Source organism: Anopheles maculipalpis, chromosome 3RL, assembly GCF_943734695.1.
Source record: "Anopheles maculipalpis chromosome 3RL, idAnoMacuDA_375_x, whole genome shotgun sequence".
Classification (NCBI taxonomy): domain Eukaryota; kingdom Metazoa; phylum Arthropoda; class Insecta; order Diptera; family Culicidae; genus Anopheles; species Anopheles maculipalpis.
In genome coordinates, this window is record NC_064872.1 from 72,832,913 (window position 1) to 72,859,125 (window position 26,213).

The window sequence follows — 26,213 nt, forward strand, 5'->3', positions numbered from 1 at the left end:
AATCCGCCAACGAGTGCATTAGGAGCTAGCTGGACCTAAGCGTTGCGTGCCGGAAGAAGATGGAAAACAAGGTACGCTAAGCGTTGTTCTGGAAGTGTACCGAGTGTTTAACGACAGTGCTGTTCATTAGTGATCATGGTGTTTTGTGTGAAAAGAAATGGATAAATGGCTGATCCTCACCACTTTTACTGTTGTTTATTCTGCAGATTGTTTTCCTACTCTTCCTAGGGGCACTGATATGCGCCTCATGGGGGGAAGCTTTACCCGATGAAAGCTTCCTTATTACATCGGTGAACAAGCAAAACTTGTTGAAGGCATTATTGCAGCAAGAATCAACGACTTCCGATATTGGCCGACGAGGATCGGGTCAAAAGGATGAAAATGGATACCATTACGATCGCCCAGACGATCCACTGTGTCTGGTAAGCGATGGCCCACACTGTCAGAATAAGAAACCCGACAATGGTTACCTGCCACCTTGCACACCTGGGGCTACGGGACCGAACTGTCAGCCCACGGCACCTGTCTGTCCTCAGGGTGGAGTACCGCCGCACTGTTGCACAAATGGAGGAAATGGACCGAACTGTGTTCTGCCGGATGTGCCACCTCTGCCGCCGATAATTGTACATCCGGGCCATACTGGAGCACCTATTGTTCAGGTGCAAACGTTCGTATACGGGGCCTGTACGAATGGAGGAGCTGGACCTTACTGCTGTACAAATGGAGCGAATACACCCGACTGTGTCCTGAGCGCACCACCGATTGTGATCCCGGCTCCACCACAGCCACCACCAACTAGACCTCCGCCGCCACCGCCAACGAGGCCACCGCCGCCACCCCCAACTACTACTCGACCTCGTCCTCCGCCGACAACGAGGCCACCACCTCCGCCCACTACAACTAGGCCACGACCACCGCCAACTACTCGACCTCCTCCACCGCCTACCACTACGCGTCCGAGACCGCCACCAACTACCACTAGGCCGCGTCCTCCGCCAACTACCACTCGTCCAAAGCCACCGCCTACGACGACAAGGCCGCGACCTCCGCCTACGACGACAAGGCCGCGACCTCCGCCAACAACAACTCGTCCCAGACCTCCGCCAACGACGACGCGTCCTAAGCCACCACCAACGACGACAAGGCCCCGACCTCCGCCAACGACGACGCGTCCTAAGCCTCCGCCAACGACGACACGTCCGAGACCTCCGCCAACCACGACGCGTCCTAGACCTCCGCCAACAACTACAAGGCCCCGACCTCCGCCAACTACAACACGTCCTAAGCCACCACCAACGACAACTCGTCCGAGACCTCCGCCAACTACGACACGTCCTAAGCCACCGCCAACGACGACAAGGCCGAGACCTCCGCCAACGACGACGCGTCCTAAGCCACCGCCAACGACGACACGTCCGAGACCTCCGCCAACGACGACGCGCCCTAAGCCACCGCCAACGACGACACGTCCAAGACCTCCGCCAACGACGACCCGTCCGAGACCTCCGCCAACGACGACCCGTCCGAGACCTCCGCCAACCACTACGCGTCCTAAGCCACCACCAACGACGACCCGTCCGAGACCTCCGCCAACCACGACGCGCCCTAAGCCGCCTCCGACAACAACTCGTCCGAGACCTCCACCAACAACTACAAGGCCACGACCTCCGCCAACGACTACCCGCCCAAGGCCACCACCAACTACCACTAGACCTAAGCCACCACCAACTACTACGAGACCTCGCCCTCCGCCAACTACAACCCGCCCAAGACCTCCGCCAACAACTACTCGTCCAAAGCCGCCACCAACTACTACACGCCCTAGACCTCCGCCAACTACCACACGTCCTAAGCCACCACCGACGACAACAAGGCCACGTCCACCACCAACAACCAGACCACCACCGCCACCGCAACCAACGACCCCGTATCCGATTATTCCCGTGACGCAACCGCCAGTTGTGTTTTTGGGGTGTCCGAATGGAGGTGTCGGCCCGTACTGCTGCACGAACGGAGGAGTTGGACCAAGCTGTGACGTACCACAGACTCCAGTATACCAAACGTGCGATAACGGAGCTCAGCCACCGTTCTGCTGCAAGAATGGAGGCGTTGGACCGTACTGTGTTGAGATTCAGCAAGCGATCGAGGTTCGTCCACCGACGACAATCATCTACACGGATCCTGTTTACCAGCCAATTAGTACGGTCGTAGTGCCTCAGGGAAATCGTCCAGGACAGGCTCCTTTGCCACCACAACCTCAGATACAGTACCAACCGCAGCAACAGCAGTATCAGCCACAGCAGCAGTATCAGCCTCAGATACAGAACCAGCCTCAGCAGCCGCAGTACCAGCCTCAGCAGCAGCAGTACCAACCTCAGCCGCAGTACCAGCCACAGCAGCAGTTCCAGCAACAGCCGCAATATCAAACACAGCGACCCACAAACGCTCCCAGCTACGGTTATCGACCACAGGCAGTGACCATAGTGCCCAGCTCAACAGCAGCACCGTTTTTCATTGGATCTCGCACACAGGGAGATAACGCCGGAGGACAATCCTCGGCTAACGGATTTGTTCAAGCAATTACACCCCGTCCACAACCGGCCGCCGCCCAACCGACAAAGACTGCTTCTCCACCAAGAAATCAGAACACTCAGCCGAGACAGCAGCCTCAGCAAACACCGCGACCGGCCGCTCCAGTCACACCAAGACCGCAAGTTACTCCAGCACCCGCCAGACAGCAACAACCGGCCCGACCACAGCGACAGAATGCCGGCAATGGTGGCCTCAATGGCGATTTTTCCGGCAAGACGCCGGTTCGACCGGCATCCGTTGCGGGAGCAGAAAAATGCGAAGGATCTAACTGTGAGCACGGTTTCTACTACAAACTCGGCGATCAGGCAGTCATATTTTAGACACTAGGAAAACGTTTCGTAAGATTGGTATATGTAAATAAATGAATGGTGGTTCCGCCGTGCTTGATGGGACAATAATAATTCTTGCTGGTTTTTGAGTAAGGGGGCACTTGGGCTAGATTTTCCATATCCACTAGTTTGTCTTCAGTAGCACGTTCTGTACAGCAATCACAATCCAGCAATCCAGACACTTGCTCGAGCTGGTCATCTAAATGGCGCAACTGTTATTAAACGACCAGGCGAAACAGTCGTCTCTGCCTGATTCCGCAATACTAGCGACACCGTCGATTCTTCTCTTTGTTGCCGGAGTGTAAAGGTCGCACTAACATCGGTCGAGGCACATCGACGTTGGGTCGATAATTTGTTGCCCATTACCACGCCAGAGCTAGCGGAGCGCCACCGACAACAACGACGGCTTCCACGAGGCTTATCTCTCGGGGACTATATCGATTTGAGGTATCCGCTTTTGAATGCTCAGCTGGCCCGATCTAGTGTCTCGGTAAAGTGACGCGTGACGTGACGAATTAGGCTCATTGCACTAAAAGCACGATCACTTGCCCATTTGCTGGGAAAAAGTGAATCAAGCAGATGGTACTGGGAGATCAACTGTAAAGAGAGCGATCACCATTGGTCCGAAAACCTGCGCGCTTTATTCGTGCAAAATCTGACAATCTCATCCCACTTTTCGAGAAATTCAATTATTTATGGCACTAAAGATAATGCAAAGGGAAGTATTTTTGCAGAAATTCGGCGATATCCAGTGTAAAATGTTCGGGTAATCTTTGAGGCAGGTTACATAAACGTGATGGTGACATGATCGATGGAATGAGTGTTTTGGGGAAAAATAAAAAAAAACTTCATACAGCTTTTTTTTTGTAAGAACTCGATAAAGCTGTGACAGTTCGTCAGGGTGATATTCGTTCGTATTCGTTTGCACTTCATGAAAGGTGTAGGTGTAGCTTAGCTGTGATCATTTACAAAAACTTTGCAAGTGTCTTTTGCATACAATTTCGCTTCTTTGCTTAACTCTTAGGATGTCTGGAACTAGAGACATGTCCGGAGGCACTTGTCAAAAAAATAAAATAACCGGAAGCGCATAGTAATGCCCTTAATTTTTGAACCACCACCAACAATTTAACCTCTCTCGCACATGATCGTGTCCGTGTGAACCTTGTCTTCGCGTCAGCATGGGTGTGCCAAAAAGAAGCATCCATTTCTTGGCCTACCAACAAGTCACTCAATCACGAAAAAACGAAGAACAACCTGATGTTAACAAACGTGGAACAACAAATCACTACTGACACGAAGGACGTGTCACGGTTTCCCAGCGATCGGTGCGTACGTTTGCACGGTGGGAGTTTGGACGAAAATTGACGAGCTAAGGGCAGCCATTAGAGTGCGCCGGAATCATCGGAATGAACCGTTGTCAAAGTTTTTTTTTTTGTAGCCGGTACCGAAGGAACGGTTCGAGACAAGAAACATGACAAAATAAAACAAGAATCAACACATCCGCAACGCACGCAAGCTGCGTTGAGCGGTGAGCAAGCCGGTTGGATGGTTGGGATTGAAAAATGGCGAACCATCTCATTACGGTGATCCTCAACTGGTAATGATTTTTGGTTGCAAATTTTCGCAACATCTGCTGGGTCAGGGTGATGATGATGCATCGGTACATCAACGATTTTGCTGACTTGCTTTCTTGCGAAAGCAGGAATCGTGAGAGAGTAGGTGTTGGGTTCTTCTTGTTGGCTGGACGAGCTACTAGGTCACGCCGGTCATCTAATGGCTTCCTAGACTTATTGATACCACGTCTATCGCTATGGGGGAACGGTCCAGATTGCATTTGGAGCAATCCACCACTACATTTAATTTTTACCAACTAGTAGCCGAACATCGGCTCGACTTAAGAGGCTTTATCTTAGGTTATAAGAGAAATAGAAGATGAGCGCTTGAGAAATATTGCACCTCTACTAACTCTAGCATTATCGCTCAATTTATATACATTGAGTCCCATCTTACAACACAGCGAATCTAATACTAGCAAAACCGAAGGGCACCACCATTAAAAAACTTACTCTAAAAACTTAACCCAATTTTCTCGAAACTGATTCAATCAACTTCAGCAGCAAATGTCGATGAAAAGTACCACAAAGAAAAAACAATTCCGATAGTAACTACATTAAAACCTTCAGCAATCCCTCTGTTTCTGTCCGCTATTGGCCGCTTTCGATTCAACTAGACGCTAGCAGATGATTACAATTGATTTTACACCGTCCAGCGTTAATGCACGCCAATGATGTGCTAAGCCCGCTTATCTCCGCTTCACACGGTAGCTGTCAAAGCAGAGTTGTCTCTGTCCGCGTGTAGGTTATTTATGGCTCCAAAAATTTCGGGGTGAGCTGTTGGCGAACTAATGGATGAAAAATGGGGGATGAAAAATTAAATCACTAACCCCGTCGAATATAAACTCATTGCCCTAGGCGCAAGCAAGATGACCTTCGCAGGAGCATCGTTTAGTTTCGGACCTACTTGGTTGCCCACGTGTTGTGAATTTTGGAAACGAAAAAAGCGTACCCATTTACCTCCCCAACTCACCCATGTTCCGGGGAGGGTGAGGGTACGCCTGGGCAAAAGATACAAAGATCGCGATCGGTCGGTTTTATGCTCGCACCATAAAACAATCCCTTGGGCTGGCCGACTCTGGGAAGGTATGAAAAATGATGATACCTCCAAACCGGACGATGGCTTCATGCAGCATGAAGCGCATCAAGATTAATGGGGCACACACACACACACACACGGCTTTCGCCATCAATTGTGGCGCGTCATTTGAATAGAGGAGAATTACGGGTGGAAATTGTGGATATGGAACGCGCGATGGGGTCATTTTCCGCTGCGGGGGAGATTTTTCCCTCCTGCACGGTAGCAAAGAATGTTGAGGTTGGTTTGCAAACGCATATGAAGTGTGAAACGCGTTGGCCATTGTTTGGAAATGAGCGTTGCAGAACAACATTTGGATAACACTCCGCGTTGTATAAGACTTTTTTTTTTATTTAAGATTTTGTGTGCAATACCGCAAGTTGCCAACTTCCATGGAATCTTCGACTCAAAAATACCGTTCTCGAAGCATTCAATACTTCAGCTAATGAAGCGATGTATTGTCTCCTGCTTAAAATAGATGCTCTGTTGCATTTTCACTAGCTTCAAGAAGCTTCATTAGAATGCAGCGATAAAGATGAAAACTTCAAACAGGTGTTTTCATTCATTCGACGTTTGTCTGCTTTATTGCTAGAGTTTTGCTCCTACTTGGAGCACACTAAAACGCATCATAAAATACACCCACCTTCAGGTCTATCATCCAAAGCATATATCTCGATTTATGCAAATGAGCAAAAGACGAGATTTTGGCGAATTTTGTGAGATGTGAAAGAGAAACTGCTAGACGGTATGGACTAATGTGCCCAACCTTGAGGATCCTGCCGACCGTATCTTGCTGCCCGCTTCTCATCGCTGCTCATCGGCAAACAAACATCAGTGCTCCATACGTCCAAAAACAAAACCAGTTCGATCGTCGAGGGATCGTCGAAAGCATGAAGCAAAAGAGTTCAAGTTTTCAAGTTCGTCTGTGACCTTGGGTTTGGGTGGGTTTGATGAGCGTGTCTGGGTCTGCTGTACAGGAAGCTGGTTCCATTTCGTTTATTTTATCGTTATCGATCGTTGGAAGTAGTTTAAAATAAAATGGGGGATAAGTTATGTGTTTAACAAGCGTCTTGTAGCCGTCCATCTTGGAGCTCGCGAAGTTTGTTGGCGGATGTTCTTCAAAGCATGTGCTTTTTCCCGTGAAGAAATGCATTCATTGGCTGCGCATCGATAGACTTACTAGACTTGCCGATACCAAGTTGTTGGATATTAAATCCTCAACTATATGGGGGAACGTTCCGGATGAGATTGGAGCCTCGGTCCTGTTGGGTGAAGACCAGCTCCACAGTGCCAGCCTCATCATTATGCCTTACAAAAAAGGGGAGGCCTGGTCGTGCACTACTCTACTCTACTAGAGTAGAATGAAAACTGGACACTGCTCAAACAAAGCGAACAAAACCCTCGATCCCATTGTCGATTGCATAAAGTAGAATTGTGCAATTCTTCTAGCTGATGATCTGTGACAAAATCATGCAGAAGGTAATTGATTTCTCCTAGAATAGAAAGCGAAAATGAATTTATTTGCCGCCCCGTGCCTTCATCTCACCATCAGTAGGTCACGGTTAGTACCTATTTAGAAGTACCTTTCGGAAGGCCAGACCCTTAGCCCTTGGTATCGCATCAGGGATGCACCGCGCGGAACACGATGCAATCTGCGAAACCGGCGAAAGAGGTTCCGTTGTGCATAGTTGGCGCTAACTCGCTCATCGTTTCATGGACCAATGCCACCGCGATGATGATGAGGAGGTTATCTCGATGCTACGGGCGCCTTCCAGTGCCGATCGTCATGATCAGCATTCAACTTTGGATTGGCGTAACTTTTTCCGCCCATGCCATGCGTTCGAAGGGTGGGATTCGGCGTGTTTGTGCAGTGGTAGTAGTAGCAGCGGGCACATTCAGCACTGCCCTCTGCACCGATCGTAAAGATCACGACAATGTTGTCCTGTCCGGGCGGGCGCACGCGCGCTCACTGTTATGTAAATCGGTATCTGTTGCTGCAGGTTTTGGGTGGGAAGTTATGCGCACTGGCGAGGAAGATTCACACGAACGCACGGCAGACGATAGTGTGTGCGGTATGATAAAAGCAAATATTTGCAAATATATTATGAACGAGCATGCTATGCTGCGAGCTCAAGTAGCAGGACACGGTACCGCTGTTTTTAAGATGTTTAGAAAGGCGATTAGACGGCTGCGATGTTGTTGCGATAAGGCGGAGTCTCCAAAGCCAAACAAGTTTGTTGTTGATCGATCGATTTCTAGCTCATAGTTGAAATGATTCTTCCTGCATAAATCGTACTTTTACCTTTTTCCTTAACTTAAATGATGCTGTTCGACGGCGTGTACGTTTAGAACTTCACAGACTGATACAAACCCGATCGATTCTGAAGATCTCTAACAAGATCGCACCCCAAGAAGTCAACTGAGGCACTTCCTATTGGAGATACCACCGTGAGCTGCAGACATCTTGATCACTCCGACCAGAATAGCTCCCTTGGTGCCTTGGTGCTCCGTCTGAAGTGGCTTCTAAAAGTCAAGTACATCACGCGCTGCACTATGGCTCCCATCTTGGGAAGGTCACCATTTTTCGGGTCGTTTGCGTGTGGTCACCGCCGAATAAGGAACTGAATATGTATATACATATATATTCTCCTGACCATATCTCAAGTGTAATCGAACTCGCGCGTGGATCGTCGGGAAAGATTTTATGGTGCTTTGCTTCATAAAGCGTTTCGGGGATTGGTTTTTATGGGCCCGATTTGTAGCGACGTTCAAGTAGCGTAGTTTTTAATTGCAAAAACCTCAAGTCGTAAACGGAACAAACATTTTTCTTAATGATGGTGTTTAAGTGATGCAGCTTTTTTGCTTTTATTTTGTTGTAGCCATTTTGTACACACAAGTTTAAGCTTGTGTTACCATCCCGATCCCGTCCAACCAGTCTACGATTCTCATGATTATATTCTATCCGAAATGGGTATGGGAAACGCAGCATTTAGTTGGCGCACCCCTCCGAACGCAGTTGCACTATTTTTTGTTGCATCTTTGCGACCTGCATAACACCGCACGCAAACGATGACCTCAGAACACCTTTGCGCGTTCACTGTCAACTCGCCAAAGTAAAGCTGTCTCGTACGTGCATCAATTCGTCACCCTGTAGTGAACCATAAGTCATCTTTTTTTTTGGTTGCGGTTCATGAAAGGTGTCCTCTTCTGCGACGAGTAACCAATGCAATTAGGTTGCATATGAATGATGATGATGATGATGGGGACGATGCACCACGAATCACGAATCGGTGACACCGGTGAACGCACGTACGGCATAGGGTTTTTGGTACGATTTTTGGGTACAAATCTTACGCTTTTTGCAAAGCTGCTTCTTCGTGGTGCGAAGTGAAGCACGTGCAGAGACTGTGGTGAAATAGTTGGATTGCAGTAAAGCAAGATTTGTTGGTGCAAAAATTTATAATTTATGGATAATGCTGAGGTGTTGAGCAATGTTAGGGAGCAAACGTTGCTTGCGAGTAATCATAAACAAATTTTAATTTTAAATAAGATTAATTTACCGAGACGAGGCCGGTGATAGAGGCAACAGCGACACCCGGCAGGACCTCGGCGATTCAAATCTCTCAGGGTGATTAGCAACTCTCTCAGAGTGAGTTTCATTATAACTACACTGAAAATAGTTATAAACCTCTGCGTTTATAACGCAGAGTTATAAACCTCTTTTAGCGACTTGCAACTTCCTTAGAGTGAGTTTCATTACAAAGACGCTAAAAAGAGATGTTAAAACAATTGAATCCCAATCGGGAAGGAGTTAGAGCAGGCATGACCATCGCATGCGGCCCTCGAGGTGATTTTTTGCTGCCCGCGAAGCTATTTAGGCTTTTATTGCAAGCATCTCACTTGTTCTTTAACAGGCTCAGCAATACATCACCCGAATTCGAGTGATGTAGCATACGTTATGTCTAATGGTGGCCTCACGGTGACTCCTGAATACTAAAGAGGTGATATACTGAAACGAGTCCGAGGTTTGAAAAAAAAAAGAAACAATTTTAGTTTTGAAGTCGAAAAGCTATGCCTTTCCACAAATAAAAGCTTCAATATGGTTGGAAGACTATGCTTTTATAATAAATTTGATCGAATCATATCTTTAAAAATTCAGTTGCAAAGAAAATTACAATTCATAAATAAATTACATAACAAAATCGAAGCTTTCTAAACAAAACTTAAACTGGTAGTGCAAGCAACTTGTGAGTAAAAATTTAATAAATTTTCCTTACTTCAAAACAGAAATTCCTGAAGATTTGCTAAGTTTTGTAAAAAAAACTTTGAAATTGATAAAACTTTATTAGATTTAAATATTTTTGCTTCGCCTTTTCATGCTGGTGCTGAAAAGATAGACGTTTGTATCGGTTGCCGCTATGTTTGCATTCTTTGCTGCCTTAAGCGTATCGAAACCCCTAGCAATGTGGTTAGAAAGCATTCAAATTAAAGCTGCAAACGATACAAAAGCAGGTTTTATTCTTATGAATTTCGATCCTTAACAGTTCAGTGTTTATCTGAGCTCTATATGTCTTATATCAAGAAGGACCTTGCGTTCAAAAGATTCATCATTTAAGCTTCAGCACTTGTTCTACTGAAATAGACTCAGAACTTCAGAGCAAATTATATAAAAATTTCAACCTAATGGCTGAGCTCATCAAACCACGCGTTAAAGTGGAATTAAATGTGTTTATCTAAGAGTAAGTTTAAATGATCCAGCAATAAGCGTGTCCTAAAGCGACTGGATAAAACGACGCTTTACTATTAGTCATGGAAAATTCAATTTAAATTATAAAAATCTAATAAAAGTAGAATGTTGAGGAAAAGTTTTGCAACATTGACATGCATGTTTCTCAAAACACTTTATAATGCACATGTATAAATGTTTATTGATTATATAAATATACATATAAAAGTATATTGCAAGAATATAATAACAATGCATCCTGAAGAGACGCATGAGATCTTAAAGACCAAAAGCCGCTATAAAATAAATAAATAAAAATTAAAACATCCTGCAATGCGGCCCGCCCACTTATTTTAATTTTGAATGTGAGCCGAATCCCTGAATTGAAGAGTGGATAAATTCTAGGAAAAAAGGAGTTACTCTAATCCGCCGAGGGTGTATATACCCTCGGCTTAGGTACTTAAGCAAGGCTTTGCCACTAAACTGAGCATGACATCTATCTATAATCTAGCCCGCTATAATCAGCTTGTTCACTTCATTTGCCTAAAATGTTCATTGTTATGCTGGCTCAAGATGTGAAAAAGCGTTGCAATTAATTCATTGCCACTCGTTCACAGTCACGTTCCATCACCAGTCAACCCTTCAGCTCTATCCCTTCAAATTTGTTTTAAATCCATCCAGCATCAGCATAATGCATGCCACCGTTTAACCCAGATTTTCCAAATGTACAACCAACCTCAACAAGCGAGATTATGTAAATCAAAGACACTGCTGCGTTCAATGCGTTCGCTTATCGGTCCGGTGAGATTGTTTTTTCGGTAACCTGGAGTATAGGAAGCTCATCCCAGACGGGCAACACATGCTGCTGCTGCTGCTGCTGCTGCTGCACACCCAACCAAACATCCCAGACCACGTGCACCCGGTTGCTCTTGCATCACGTACGTAAACGATACAGCACGCGCGCGGGCTCGCACACACTGTCCCGTTTGCTGAGAAAATGTCTGTTGTTGTTGACAGAAAGTGACATAATCTTAACGTTTGTCACCCCGTTGGTTCGGTCGATGGTCGACGTTGATGGACTGACAATGGGGTACCGGTGGACAGGTTTCGGGAAGTACTCACTTTCCGTATGCGGTAATGATGAGTTTAGCACACACACACACTGTCGTTTGCACACCATGCAGAAGGGTGCTAAAAATGACGCTCGGCCGATGAGCATAATCACGCACGACGGTTTTTGTAGGTTAATGCCTACTAACCTACTGTGAAGTATGGCGTCCAAGTCCCTTTATGTGCCACATGGGAGAAGAGAGATAAAATCGCTTCCGCTTTGTCGTCGGGACAGGTTGGCCGGTGTAAACCTCCCCTAGATCAGCTAGTTCTCACGCCTGAAGGTCACGACTAATTATCCGTGAGGTAGTAGGCTTCAACAGCACTTAAGATGCATGTCGCTCGACCGCTGCCGCTGGTATGAGGTACTCAGTATTAGTACCAGCATGTCTTGAGCACAACACACACCACAAGATGACATTGAGGGTGATGGTGTTATTCTTGGACGTGTCTGGCCAGTAAGGGCTTCAGACCACGACCATTAGACGTCTAATTCAAAAACCCTTGACAGTACAACATAATTAGCTGTGAAGTAATTAATGCATTTGTGTGGTGTATAGATAATGTGTTAGTCCCTTTGGTCTGTTATTATTAAAGGGACTGATTTTTGGCACAGCCCTCGGCAAAAATTTCTCGTGCTTCAAGAATTAATTTGTTCACAAAACAAAGCACAAAACCTGTGCTAATTTGATTAAAAAAACTCTCGGACATCTTCCCATCGATCACATCACATCAACCGACGCAACGACAAGTGCGGATGATGTCCACCTCTTCAAGAACCTTCAAAACCAGTTCTCACCAACCGATCCGGATGCTATGTCACCTCACTTGACCAAGTGTGTTCTCTATTTTTGCCATTCGCGTTCAATTAGCACACCATTAAGCCGTATCTTATGAGCTTTGTAACGACCTATTGGTTTGTCGAGCATGTCAATGCATCACCGGAACGGTCTTGCCAGAAGATGTGTCCGATTGAGTGAGTGAAACTGGAAACCACCCACACACGGCGACCGTTTAGGGGGTGCGATCTCCGCCTCGGGGAGCTCGAAATCTGGGGGCGGAATGCACATGGATAGCTGCCCAAGTCTCGTTGGCCTCCGGAGAGGCTCCGGATGGCACTGGGACCGGACGGCACTCGAAACGAGGGCACCGAGGGCATTTTATTTATTACGATAGCCAACCCCGTCTTTGGAGGCTTCTGGTGCTCGTCGAGACGCACCTTATGGTATTTCGATTCTATGCTCTAGAGGGCGACGTTGCGGCGCAGTTTGTGAGTCATCGCGAGTCATCGCTACCTGTGCCTTCAAATACCCCGTGCCAAGTGAATTCATTTTTAATGGTCTCAATGTAGTTAGAGCTGAAAATGTCATTCAAAGTATGGGGAACGAACATTCTGCGAAGGAGATAAGCGAAATAATTGTATTCGCAAGCGTTGAAGATGATCATCAATCAGATTTGACGCTGTGTAAGTGTCATTTTTAGGACTTCCAGCGGGAGGAGATGATCTAAAAACAAAACATCGACGAAAAAACAGTCACCAACTCTGTCCCAACAACCAGAACACGCACATGAACACGATCAGCGCGTCAAGTCATCCGCGGTATGGAGCCATGGGAACAGAATGGAATCATCCTCATCCACCGTCCTTCGCGAATTGATCGTTTTCCATGCGATGATTTCATTTTAATTTGCGTGAAATGAAGGCTTCCCCCGGGGCGTAATTGACCAGTGGTGGAGCATCGTAACACAGGCCCGCCGCTAGAATCATGTTGCGTATTTTACGCTCGTGAAACGCAACACACGCGGTGACATTATGGTGCATTGTCACATTCATCTTCTTCAAAACGCATTCCGCCAACGGTTCCCGCGCCCGTGGTTTTGGTTTTTGGGCCACTTTTTTGCCACTCAACCCGCGCAACAACGGATCGATCGTCTGTCGTGTGTCTATTTGCAGCAGCCGAAAGTTCAAGACCAGATATCTGAATCGATGCGGCATGTGGGACTGCCGGCTGGAACGGCGGGTAGGAGGAAAATTAATCAATGCTCGTTACCCGGTGCCCGGTACCCGCAGCAGCTAAGGGTGTTCATTGAGTGAAAGGGAAAAGTTGGAGGTCGAACGAATCGACTGGATTCGCACGCCTGTGCCAAAAAGTGCACTGGGTCGATCGGTCGGTATTTGAGTAATAACATCCGATGTGGGATCGACGACGCAAAAAAAACCGGACCGGAAACAAGATGCATTCTGCTTGGTTTAGATAAAACAAGTTACCGTGTGCAGGCATTTCAATTATGTACCGGACGGCGGCCCGGATATGCCAATCGTCGTTGCTACTACTGCGATGCCATTACAGAGCGGAGATGCAAGAATTCTGATTTAAAGCCATGACTTTAAGACTACTTAAGGAGTTATGGACGATAATCGCCAACTACGGTCGGTTTGGTACAATTGCTGTCAAAATGTCAGACACTCGATTAATAGGGTGGTTTAGATCGGTGCGGCTGATTGCAGGTGTCATCAGTTAAAAAAAACGAACAGATCTTCGATTGCGATCAACAAAACGGATGGTGCGCGGGTGTCTTCTTTGCCGAATGCGTGCTGAGATATACACTATTCGCGAAGGTTTAGATCTAACGATATGGAAAGATGAATTAGCTTGAGGTGTTCTCTCTTCGAGATTAGAATAGGTCTGAAGGATTCTTAAGTGACGTTTAACGACGATCATAAAGATCAAAGAATAAGATTTTCTCTCGGTTTTAAGCGTTAGGTTTGATATTTAAAAGCCGTCAGCACAGCTGGATATTACAGGGAATCGAACTGTAGAATGATGCTTTTGAATCACTCAGTGGATTTTTTGTATTTTTGAATTGATAGTAGAATATTGCAAGCTACTTGCAGAACTTAGTAGAATGTTACATTCAGTTAGAGGAGATTCGCAACTCGACTGTGGAACTTTGCAATCCCCTGTGGTTTAGCTGCCGAGCGTTTGAAGCTCTCATTAGAAATTTTCTCATAAAATCTATTAGTTGATTGCAAAGTTCTACAACGGATTTGCAATGTTCCACTATTTATTTGAAATATACCCTCATTTCCTTGAATGTTTATTCTAAAAGTTTCCCAACTGCGGACGATTTATTCTTGACTTAACGACCTACGAATGGGATTTGAGTCCCGGTTCTGCCGTTTAAAGACCGGCGCCGCTGCCGCAATACGCAATTTCTGGTAATCGTAAGCATACCACGACCTTCCATCAACCACCATCAACGGTCATTGCAAATTTCCAAACGAAGACGATGCATTTGGAGTCCGGGGAACACCTACCATATCAAACTTTCGCTAATCTCTTGTCCAAATGTAAGCATTCAATTCACAACTCTTCCAAGCGAGCAGCAGCAGCAGTGGCCCCCACGCTAGAATTATGCGAAAAGCGCACTATTTGGTAACAATTTTTGTGGACTATTTGTGGACTAAACAAAGTGTTGTTGTGAAACTCGTTGCTGTTTTGAGATGTATTTTTGCAAAATCAGACCCATTCGCAGACGGTGCGGAAACTCGCCAATAAATACCATCGAATCTCTCGTTTTCTAATGTAATCTTACCCAACCCGAAAAAACCACACACAATGTTGGTGGATCCCCATGGCCACGTAAAGGATTATTAGCCTCAAATTAGATATCCATATTTGTCTATCAGCCCGAGAGTGTCGGTGTTGTTCTGCACGGTTCGGTGGCAGTTAAGTGATTGCGTTTGCTAAACGGGGTGAAGAAGCACATCAACCACCGACGCCCGGTAGAGAAATACATCGAAATACTACGAGCAGACTCCGGGGAGGGCTAACGATCGAATGCCAGGGAATAGGGCAGGGAATCTTACTCGCGGAACCGGTTCGTAGGCGAAGGTCTTCTTCCCTTGGGTCGAACGGAGACGGAAGGGTCACCTGTTCGGTTGGGTCGTGTGAGCGCGTTGTTTGCCCGCGTTGGCTAATGAAAGGGAATCTATAATTATTATGCGACCAGTCGAACAGTTCTTCTACCGGGGGCCAGCTCCAGCACGACGGATTGGTGTCAATGATGTTTGAGTCACCCGCTCGTTTACGATCTCCTGGCTCGGTGGGTAAGGCTCCATACCCAAAACAAGGTTTTTTTTTTTCGGTGGAAGATATTTGAAGGTGGCCACCAGTTATTAAACAAAATCTTACTGCTCGATTGGAAATGCCACAACAGACGCCCTTTTTCGAGGGTAAACATAACGAAACAAAGCGAACGAAAGCTGATACAGCACCAGCGATGAAGCCATCGGATTAAAATTGCGTGACGTTTGTGTACGTTTTTGTGGGAGATTAAAATATTTAGATAGAGAGAGATCGTTTATGAATGCGGACACAGTGACGTCACACTTTTAATTAAATACAAATATCAATAGATCTTCTGCGAATTGGAAGAGATCGTTCCGCTTCAACTGTTGAGTATGTACGCTTGACAAACCAACTAGCTATTGTAAACAGTATATGTAATTACTTAGAAAATTGAACTGAAGTAATACGTTTTAATTATCTTGTTAGCCAAATTAGAGAAACTTGGGTTTGGCATGGCGTTGCTAATATGGTTAGAATCTTTCCAAAGAAAAATGTCTGATTCTATGGAAAACTTCTTTGGCTTATCTGGTGTCCTACAGAGTTAGTCCTCTTAGTCATATTCTTCGTTTATCGATTTATGACTTCATCAATGCTCTTCCGCGTGATGGGCAACTCCTTTTTGTTAACGACAAAAAACCCTTTTTCCCGTGCCTTCGTTCTCGGTCAATGGAATGATGCTTTGATCCCCACAATGTTTCGAGAGACCTTCTGCTGGACGATTGCCTTGGAAGTTCTCCTTACGTGACGTCCAATTCGTTAGAATTTCCTCCACCAAAGATCTTGGGGTATGATTTGCTATTGGGAACGCTCTACCCTCGATTATGTCGGAGCATAATCTCGACTCCAGTCCAGGAACCTTAGTACCTTAGGACCTTAGGAAGTTTACTCGTCTTCCAAGACTGTGTTCCTTTTTGTCCTTCGTGAAAAACCTCCTATCTTAATCCCTTCGAACCGTCCGGGTTTTAACCAGAATGGTTCTTATTTAAGGATCATGGAAGATACGGAGATCGAGTCGACAGCGGCGCCCCTCTTCATACGACGGGATCTAGTAGGTTGTTAAGACAAGAATAGGAAGCAGGAAGATGAGAAGAATATCCTTGGTGAAGAAGAGCATGCGCCTCGTTTAATAGATCTCTAACTAAATGTTTGATTTCTTCCTCTTTTCCCAATTCCGAACCCGCCTTCTTATTGATTGCATCAACGGGTTTGTCACAAACGTACAAGTTTTCCTATCTCATTTCCGCCTACCCCAGACCCCAAATTTTAACCCAATTTTTTAACCCAAATTTTAGAACCCTAGTGGTAAAAAATAAAATAAATAGTGCATCTCAAAAACTATTTCATACGCCCCGATCAATCAATAGCTCAATCGGAAGCTGCATCCACCTAAATAACCTTTCCTCCTTTCTTAAGCTACTATTTAATGCGATCAACCTATAATTGGTTTCGCATCCATCATCTCATCGATAGACGGCTGTAGTAGACCATCCACGAACGATTGACCGCATACCTAACGACCGAAACGGTGATCATGCTGCCGCAGCTGCTGCTGCTGCTGCTGCCGCTGATGATGAAGACGAGCCTCCGGCAGCGGTGAAATATGGACAATGAAATACGCTCCAAAAGTGCTATCATTAGCTGTCAAACAGACAACTCCACCACACCTTGGTCTGGCTGCGAGTGGCTAAGCTCGTAAATTCATCACACTAAACGGGGTTTTTGTGTGGTTGGATTAGAAACAATCGGGCCCGGAACGATCTGTTAGGGTTTGTGAACGTTTGGAAGCGTTTGTGTTAATGGAGGTTCCAGGATTAGGCTCGTGCATTGGGGCTGTAATGTATAATTAACTTTATATTTAATCTTAAAGTGTTGTCACTTTGTTTTATGTTGGCGCTATTTGTTATTCGTATTCTCAAATTTTATATCAATCCCCTTGTTCCGTTTCGCTTTATCTTATCTTAATGAGTTTAATCCGTATTCCAATGTAAGCAGGTTGCCTTAGTTCCTACCGGAAATTGAACTACTCGTGATACTCTTCTTTGCGACCCTTGCTCAAATTAAACTCGTCTTATTGCCATTTTATTGCATCGGTCTTAGGCGATGAGCACAGCCACACACTTTACGACAGTGATGCCACTCTGAGGTTCAGAGGTGAGCAGAGACATTAGGCTGCCGGGCTTTTGTGATGCCAAGTGTCTCTGTAGATTGACCACTTTTAATGAGTAATTTCGCACCGAAGGACACCGGCTTCCGATGAGAATCAGACGATCGCAATCGATCGACAACAGTTGTCGGTGATCAAAACGCTAAATGATGTCCTCTCGCTCGCCAAAGTTTCGGTGGCAAGTGTGTGGACGCTGTTTGATTACCTAAATGTTTGTGTGGCATAAACACACATATAACGCTGCTGGTTACACACACCCGATTTGGAGGTTATACCTTGCTTCTTTGCTGTTTTGTTTCACGCGCTCATCATTGCAAGCTTACCAACTGATGTGGCCGTTGGATCGCAAACATAAAGCCAGGAAAACAAATCGGTTCCATCCGCATGACGGACGAGAGGCACCGGTCTTGTAAACGACGCACAAAATTTCGTTGACAATTGAATATGACGGATTGTTTGGTTTGGTTGGTGGTGCACAGAGTGTGATAGGAGCAGGTCTGCTGCAACTAACACCTGCTTCCTTGGGTCGCAGCACTGTCGTGGCTCGAGCATCGTAACACTCGCGCGGAGTGTAGAGACGTCAAATGTCAATGGGTCACCTAGTAAATTGGTGTCCAACGTGGTTGTGGCAAGAGCTACCTCCGACGAGTTCCCATCCTTACTACGGCCGAACAGAGTGTGCGCATTGTCATCATGCTCATCAGGCGTTATTAAATGTATCCTCCCGAGTCGCGCAGAACACAAAATCACAATAAAAAAAATCTCCTGATGGCGACATGATTCGTCCGTTGGCACTCGGCTCATTCGCTTGAGGCATCACGTGGTTGTGGTTTCAAATTTGAAGTATCAAATTAAATTAAATGTTGTCTCTTTGTCTTCTATCTGCTTTGGGATGCTGCTAGAACTGCGCAATCGTACGACATCAGCCGAAGTGAGCTTTCTTGCATGGACGTGCCTGTTTCTTCTGTTTTCTTTTCGGTGGTAAATTGCATATTGTCATTGTAGCTAGAATGCCAGATGGTTAGGACCACTGTCCTCTTAATGATATCGGTAAGATTAGCAATTGTTGCTCGTAAATGAGTTTTCTGGTTAATGCTTAGAAAGATCTTAAGTGTATTGAGTGAGGCTTAAATGAGCAATCTTTTTGATGGTTAGAATCAATGGTACGATCAAGTACAGCCAACTGTATTATGTGTATTGTAAAAGGTGAAGGACAAGCATAGAATTGATTTTCTGGAAGTCTACCACAATGCTAATGTTTACAATTTGCCCACCAGACAAACGGAAACACGCTATGGGATTAGGCCAAACGAATTTGAACAATAACGATCGTACACAATGTTTGGCGGGGATGTTATGCCAACTCTCAGCCTAATGTAGGAAATACGGATTTTTTTGTTAGAAGAATCACGTCATCATCTACAGATAATCGTCGTAAAAATATTCAATTTCTGACTATAAATAACGATCCGAAGCTCCAAAAATAAGCGCTTCTTTATATCTCGCGATCTAGACGTGATTTCTTGGTATATGACCTCTTCAACTTGACCCTTACACGATATTAGGATCACACACGAACAGATCCTTCCACCAGAGCAAGAACACCGCGCACACACATATCCGTGTGATCCGTGTGTCTTCAGTCCCACGTCAAAGATCAGTCGGTCGATCAATCAGCGGTGAGGGTCTTCCAGCATGTCTTGGCCACTGATGATGATGATGCGCACACCCGTTCCGAACACACGGAACTTCAACGGTGTAAGAACGGGTCGAATGTTACCGCCGTCCGATGCCGCAAAGTTGATTAATTAAACAAATTGCATCATACACCCGGTATGGGCGAGGGCAGAGTGATATTCGATACTGGTTGTGACGATGACACGATCCACACGGTGGAGGACTGCTTACAAGCAGGTTCTTCAAGCGGTCGTTGAGAGATAATGAAGCTATAAGCAGCTAGAATGCACGAAAGGTACAGAGAAAGAGGGTTCGGGAGGACCATTGACGCGGCAACCTTAGGTCCGCCACGCGAATTCATTTCGTTTGTCCGGATGTCACGGCGGTTCGGGAATTCCCCCAAAAGAGAAGGAAGAAAAAAAATCGATGCCCAAAAATAGACTTCACAGAATGTGACTCCAAAGGGGAGATTCCTGCCAATCCCGGACCTAGCGCAATTAGACGTTCATTTGTGTGACTTCCTGAGGTACTATTTCGAAGAAGTGATCGTGCTGCCATGCTGGAAGCGGTAGTCATGCGGCACACATGTTGTCGAAGCATTGTTGATGGAGTGGAAAAATTGAGCAAATGTGAAGGTTGACCAATGAACTAAGTTTGAACGGTTGATAAGTTCTTGAGCAGCTTTTTTTTGCAATTACTTGCTAGCACGTCAGTTAGCTTTGTACGCGATGTTGGACCGATACTTATCAATCACTTAACGTCAGGGGGCCACCTGAACGTACCCGGATCATCACGCGTCGGTGGTAGGCAAAGTGTTCAACCACTTCTCCGCAGCCTGCATCAAACGTCAACCCGGCAGGAGGTCGAAGGTTGTACGGCGCATTCAGTCCAAGACTCTGCAAACAACACCGAAAACATCGCCACAAAGCACCTCTTTGCTGCGTATTCAAATTGTCCAACCCTCCAGGAAGTGAGCACGTTTCGAACGAGAGGCCGAAAATTTGCACGACCCATTAGTGATTCGGTTTTCATGGCTGTCGAGGTTTGCAGCAGCAGCAGCAGCCGCATCAGCGACAGCCCCCCGAACTGCTAGGCCAGTAATCATGTTTGACTAGCTAATTCGATGCGATCCCAGGCAATAACAACGAATTTGATTATTCAAATTTCTCGCTAGACATCCTGGTGGGGGTTTTCAAGCGACGAACCTACGACTGTTGTATCAACACAGAGGAAATGCTTCGATGGCATGCACCAAATGTTCTATGTTGAGGTGTTTCTAACAGTAAAGGTGGCGGTAAACAAGCAAGAACCACCACCACACAACCCATACACAACGGAACTTCGCGCGGATGGACTGACATTTTCGGCACTAATATTTTCCATCATTTATCAATATTAACTCATACAGCGTGTGCGGGCGTCTTTTCAGATTGGTTGAAAGGCGTTGCGAGGGATTTCACGCACCTCGACACCTTCATATCCCTGCCAAGACTTGCTCAAATTCTAGGACTGACGGGAAGTTCGATGCAGCCTAGACACTTTGGGAAACGTGGGAAGAGTCCCACAACACCCGTATCTAATGTCAATTATTTGTCACTAAATTATCATTTCTGCCCGAGCAGACATGGAGCTAGCAAAGCATATGGCTCACCGTTGGCTTTGTTCGTTCGACACGCGATCGTTCGAACACTCTGGCTGCTCCTGTTACAAGGCGTCAGAAATAAAGGTACATTTAATTACATCATCAGACCCTACCAACACTACCTACCGGTTACCGCCTTCCAGGTTAGCCCTCAACAACCGGACTTACTTTAATTAGTATACCCGCGTACATCGGTTCACCACTAATCGAAACGATGTCGATTCGATCACGCCAACGGTCGCGAGCTGTAACCTTTCGCACACGTTAGCGCGTTTATAACTATAAGGATTAGAAGGGTTAGAAAAGGGGAAGGAAATTAGACCTTCCACACACGCGTGTGGCGCGATCAAGCCGGAATGAGGGAATGAAATACAGAGAGTAAACTACACGACATAATCAATACAGACTTAATTATGGCAGATGTTTTGTTGTGGTTGACGTGGGAATGTCAATTCGAGCGGAAGATGCGTTAAAAGTTCACTAAAAGTTGAACCATTAAAAGAAGCTTCTCTCACCGGCTGTTATTACACCGGCATGGTGGAATCAGTTCTAATTATCTTTATGTTGTTTCGTGTTGAATTGCGGGGCTTAGTATGATAAATTGAAAATGGCAAGCGCGATACGATCCCAACAGGAATCATAATATTCTCGATTGACATTTGTGCCTCTAGCAACTGGAGATCGTTTAAAAAAGCTCCCGGAACTCTTACCCTCCCGTTGTAAATTATTCATCTTACAAGGTTTCTAAAAACATAAAATATTTTTACCTTGTGATAACATTTTTTCTGCCAATTAAGTGTAATGCATTACTTATGCAATTTACAAAACGCTTATCAATTTACGCGGCCTCGCGTAGGTTGACATGCAGCATGCATGACTGGAGCACACTCATGGGAAAATTACGGGCGGGGATTAGGGCGCAATAGATGGTCAGGTAGTGGAGGGAGTAGGGGGGATCATCCGCAATCGTCATAGACGCGAAAGACGACATCAAAACAAATCACGAAAGCCGGCAATGACGAATGAACACCGGCACCGTTTAAAATGAACCTTTTCTCGCGGTATGTTTGAAAATGTGGCCAAGGTCTATAGAGTTTGGGATGCACCATTGAACGTGTTACTAGAAATTTTATTTATTTATTATTATTTTTGATTATACGTGGAACAGGGTAAGTTTCTTTACACATAATTTCTATCAAACGATGTGTCTCGATCGCCCCAAAAACACCCACATTTATTGTTAAGAAAGTGCATTAAAAAGGGTAATGAGAGATGTTGTGTTTTAAACTCGTCGGTTAGTTACTTAAGTATAAAGCATAGTCTGAATGTGAGGATTTTTAGCGATTTTTTATTCTTAAAAAAAAACACCAGCACCCGCTGATCGTGTTGTTTTCCGGGTGTGTGATCGCTCAGTGCAGGGGTCGGCACACTTTATATGAAAAAGAGCCGGGCAGTCAAAATAAGCCCGAACCTGCGGCTTATATGTGAACAATTTTTGAAAAATACGAATAAGATGATGTGATAAGATCATTGTATACGCAATAAGTTTTTATTTCTTTATATTTAATTCCATATACAGTGGTCGCCAATAAAATATAGCACGGCAGGCAAAAATGAGAGTGTGAAGCCAATTCTGAACGAATCCGCTTAGTCTTTCTCGTTAAATTACGTTGAACATTTTAGCAATACGGCCTGGCCTTGCACATTAATTACCAACAAGTTTAACATGGTTAAAAACGTTCCTCTCATTAATGGAAATAAAGCATTTCCTATATTTTTTCACGTCGCTGTAATCCGTTTCTCGAAGATATTTGTAAGTATCTGTAAGGTTGAATTTTTCAATCATCTTCCAAAGAAAACCACGGAAGAAAATTTTACAAATTAACATTGCTTCATATTGTAACATTAATTTAAACTTCTTAATCTTTTTGGCTTAGTTTAGGTCACTCCGGCCATGGAATGGTTTGCCAGACTTCCCGAGTACCACGTAGATGGATAGTCAGTCCTCACTACGGGGGAACGGTGCGGATGCAATGTGAACCCCAGTCCTGCTATGGACCACTGGGTCCCTTATTAAACTTGGCAAGGTAATTTACGAAATCGATTACAAACGGTAATTTCCAAAGCTATTCTCCATTGGCAATAATATATTTCAATTTGATTTTTTTATAAGAACTTCTCTGCTACTTAAGCCATCGTACAGCAGCACTTGACTTCGATTTCTTTCAAAAATTCTCGAAATTTTCTGTGAATTATTGCTCCAAAATGACACAGGACAAAATATAATCTGATGTCGTGATAACAGTTTTTTTTGTCCTTCGTGAGCCCATCAAACATTTTCCCGCCAACCATACAAAATCAACTAACAGGCCGGACTTTACTGACCCCTGGGTTAAGAGCAAAAAAAAAATGGAACCCTGAACCCACATACACCGGTGCTATTATCTATACTTTAGTCCACCGATAAACTACAGGAAATAAGCTATCGTACTCTTGTTTTATCGTGACAAAATGCACACAAGAAAAATTACATCTCTCTCATGTTGAAGAATTATCCCTCCACAGAAACACCTTCTACCATAGTAAATGCACTTTGGAGCGCAAAGATCACGAATGCGAATCGTAGTGTTTTTCCACCAATTTCCCTCCCAGAGTCCGGGGAGATCTTCAACAGCGGTGATACGAGCGAGAGAGTCATTACGTGATCATGTGAGTAGATCTGGGAAAGAGAAAAGTTGGCTGTGCCAATTACATATCGTAGACAAGGAAACCGCCTACTTCTCCCATACACGTTGTTGTAAGCGGACATCTATACACAGCACGTCCCATTAGTCACGTTCAGAGCATGGTTGGTCAGAAGAAACTCACCCTGGAGATGGGTGAGGTTAGTTGATGCTCGAACCTGTCAGAGTATCCCCGAGAACAAACAGTAACGAAGGGTTGTTGATTCACCCGAATGTAACCACCATAAGGGCTTTGTTCTTTGTGATTGATATCTTGTTTACATTCTACGTCTCTCAGTGTGGTATAGTGAAAGTGTGCTGATATTGCGAAGTAATTGTTCCGGAATTAGACTCAAAAAAGGGCGATGTGAGAGGTGGAGAGGACTGTTTGCTAAATCTGAACCAAAGAAGAAGTTACTGATAACGTAATTGCATCATTGGCTGTAACGCTTGATAAGATCGGTGTACGGAACGCCGATTTATGGTGCATGATTTGTGTTACCATCGATTGTGACAGACCCTCGGTTATCCGGCAGGCATTTCCTCATACGGGCTCTGTTATCAGTTTAAGCTGAGATACACGGCGTGGTTGGTAGATAAGTTATCGTTGGGTCGAGAACTGATCAAACTAACAAACAAAAGGGCAGTATGTGTGTTTGTGTATTTCTTGTGTTGAGAACTACCGTGTAGCTTCACGTTCTGACACCCGTATTGGCAAGACGCATGCGCCTGGTCGCAAGCAATTTTCTTGTGAAAAACGCTAAACGACAAAGCGACGACCACCACCACGCCAGAGAGTAGCAGTTCACGTTGTGCAGGGAAAGCAAAAAGCCGTAATATATTACGCGGAGTAAACAAGCGTTGATTAACATTAACCCGTGCGGGTACCAGCGTTTTGGACCACGTTCTTTCTCTTTTCGATCTCCCTGCTACTTTCATCTCACACAGTACTTACTTGAGAATGCGCGAGATCAGTCGCACAAGATCGCCGTGTGCCAAGAAGAAGGGGCTTGTGTTCTTTGTTTTGTAGCCAGTAGGGGAGGGTTTGGATGTTTACATCCCCAACAGAGAGTCGACGTAGGTGGTGAGTGAGAATTGTGATGTGTTTGCAATTTTTCCACTCAACAAGGACATATAACGCGGTGGATACAGTAAACAGGCTGCTGAGTGAGTGGTTTATTTGGTGGATTTAAACTGTGAAACATCGTCACGATAGAGCAACACGTGCGTGAAAGTGGTTGACCGATTGACGTCAGGCCACTGTACTGAGGGAGGTTTTTATGTGACAGTGACTAACTGACTATTAAGTGCAGAGGTAAGAAATTAAATTTCAGACAATTAGACAATTATTGTTATTAAAAAAAGTAAAAGAACTCTCTCAATATTCTTCTCCTTCGAGCCGGATTTGAACCAGCGACCTATGGATTTCTCTATCTTGAAATTGTGTTCATATTTCACTCTCAACTACAGTCCACCGCTCTACCAACTGAGCTATCGAAGGTGATGGTTATTGCAGCGCTTATCATCATACCGATTACGTGTGCCATTCGGTTATTTATACTCGCCGAATTTTGTCCAATATAGACTTCTGATATCATAAAGCACTTAAGCATGCAACAAGAGAGGAGATCCTTATTTATCAGAGATTACAAAAATAATAGGCTTTTTGCTGTGTAAGGACCCTTTCAGCCGGCATTATACCTGCATAAAACGATTATGATATTTGTTGTCGCCGTTTGTTGCTCATTGAATTCTTATCAAAAATCAGCGCTGTTATCCCACTTCCAATGCCCTTCAGTCCACACCAACTGTTGTCAGGGAGGTGTCAAGCTGACGTGAAGAGCTGCTTATTAGTCTCCAAAAATTATCAAAAAATCATCTAGCGCGTATTACATCTCACCTATGCAGCTGGTGCCATACAAACACACATCACTCATCCCAGTGCATCGTAACATCGGAATAGCCCTCCTCCGTCTTATCATACCGAACATTTCGGTTCACCTGCTACTATCAATATTTCGGAGCAGCATTATAAAATACAATTGAAATAGCGTGCGGCTGATAAGGGTTTTTGTGCGTATTTGTACCGTCGGCAAACACCCGAATCTATCGTCCCGAATGGGGGCAACTACGCTTTTCGTTGCGTTTTTGACATACTACCGGACAACGAACAGCAGTACCCATACGGCACATCGGACAGAGCAGACGCTGCTGGCGCTCTAGATCGTCTTGGGCTGTAAAGGAGTTGAAGTGAGTGTTAGCCCTAGCAACACATGCGCACGCCTGCTGCGATTGTTCGCTCGGTTGTGCAGTGCGTGCAGTCACATTCTAGCCTTGCATCCGTGCTGAACCTCGGTGCTTGGTCCCGGGTTCGAGGCCAGTTTCGTTCTAATCGATACACCTCTGTAACCGATTGTAAAGTGCCT

The 26,213-nt window shown here is 45.3% G+C and overlaps 2 protein-coding genes and 1 non-coding gene across 3 annotated transcripts in view; 1 reads left to right on the forward strand and 2 right to left on the reverse strand.

The window, feature by feature from the left end:
- Positions 1-26,213, reverse strand: part of LOC126561524 (basic proline-rich protein-like) — a 360,034-nt gene that overhangs the window by 19,557 nt on the left and 314,264 nt on the right. The window lies entirely within an intron of this gene.
- Positions 60-2,912, forward strand: LOC126561585 (uncharacterized). Its single transcript, XM_050217820.1, has 2 exons — positions 60-71; positions 207-2,912. The coding sequence occupies exons 1-2, from the start codon at positions 60-62 to the stop codon at positions 2,910-2,912; spliced, it is 2,718 nt and encodes a 905-aa protein (XP_050073777.1).
- Trnay-gua (transfer RNA tyrosine (anticodon GUA)) lies at positions 25,178-25,288 on the reverse strand. Its single transcript has 2 exons — positions 25,252-25,288; positions 25,178-25,213 (listed from the first exon to the last, which is right to left on the reverse strand). It is a non-coding gene; the product is annotated as a tRNA-Tyr (tRNA).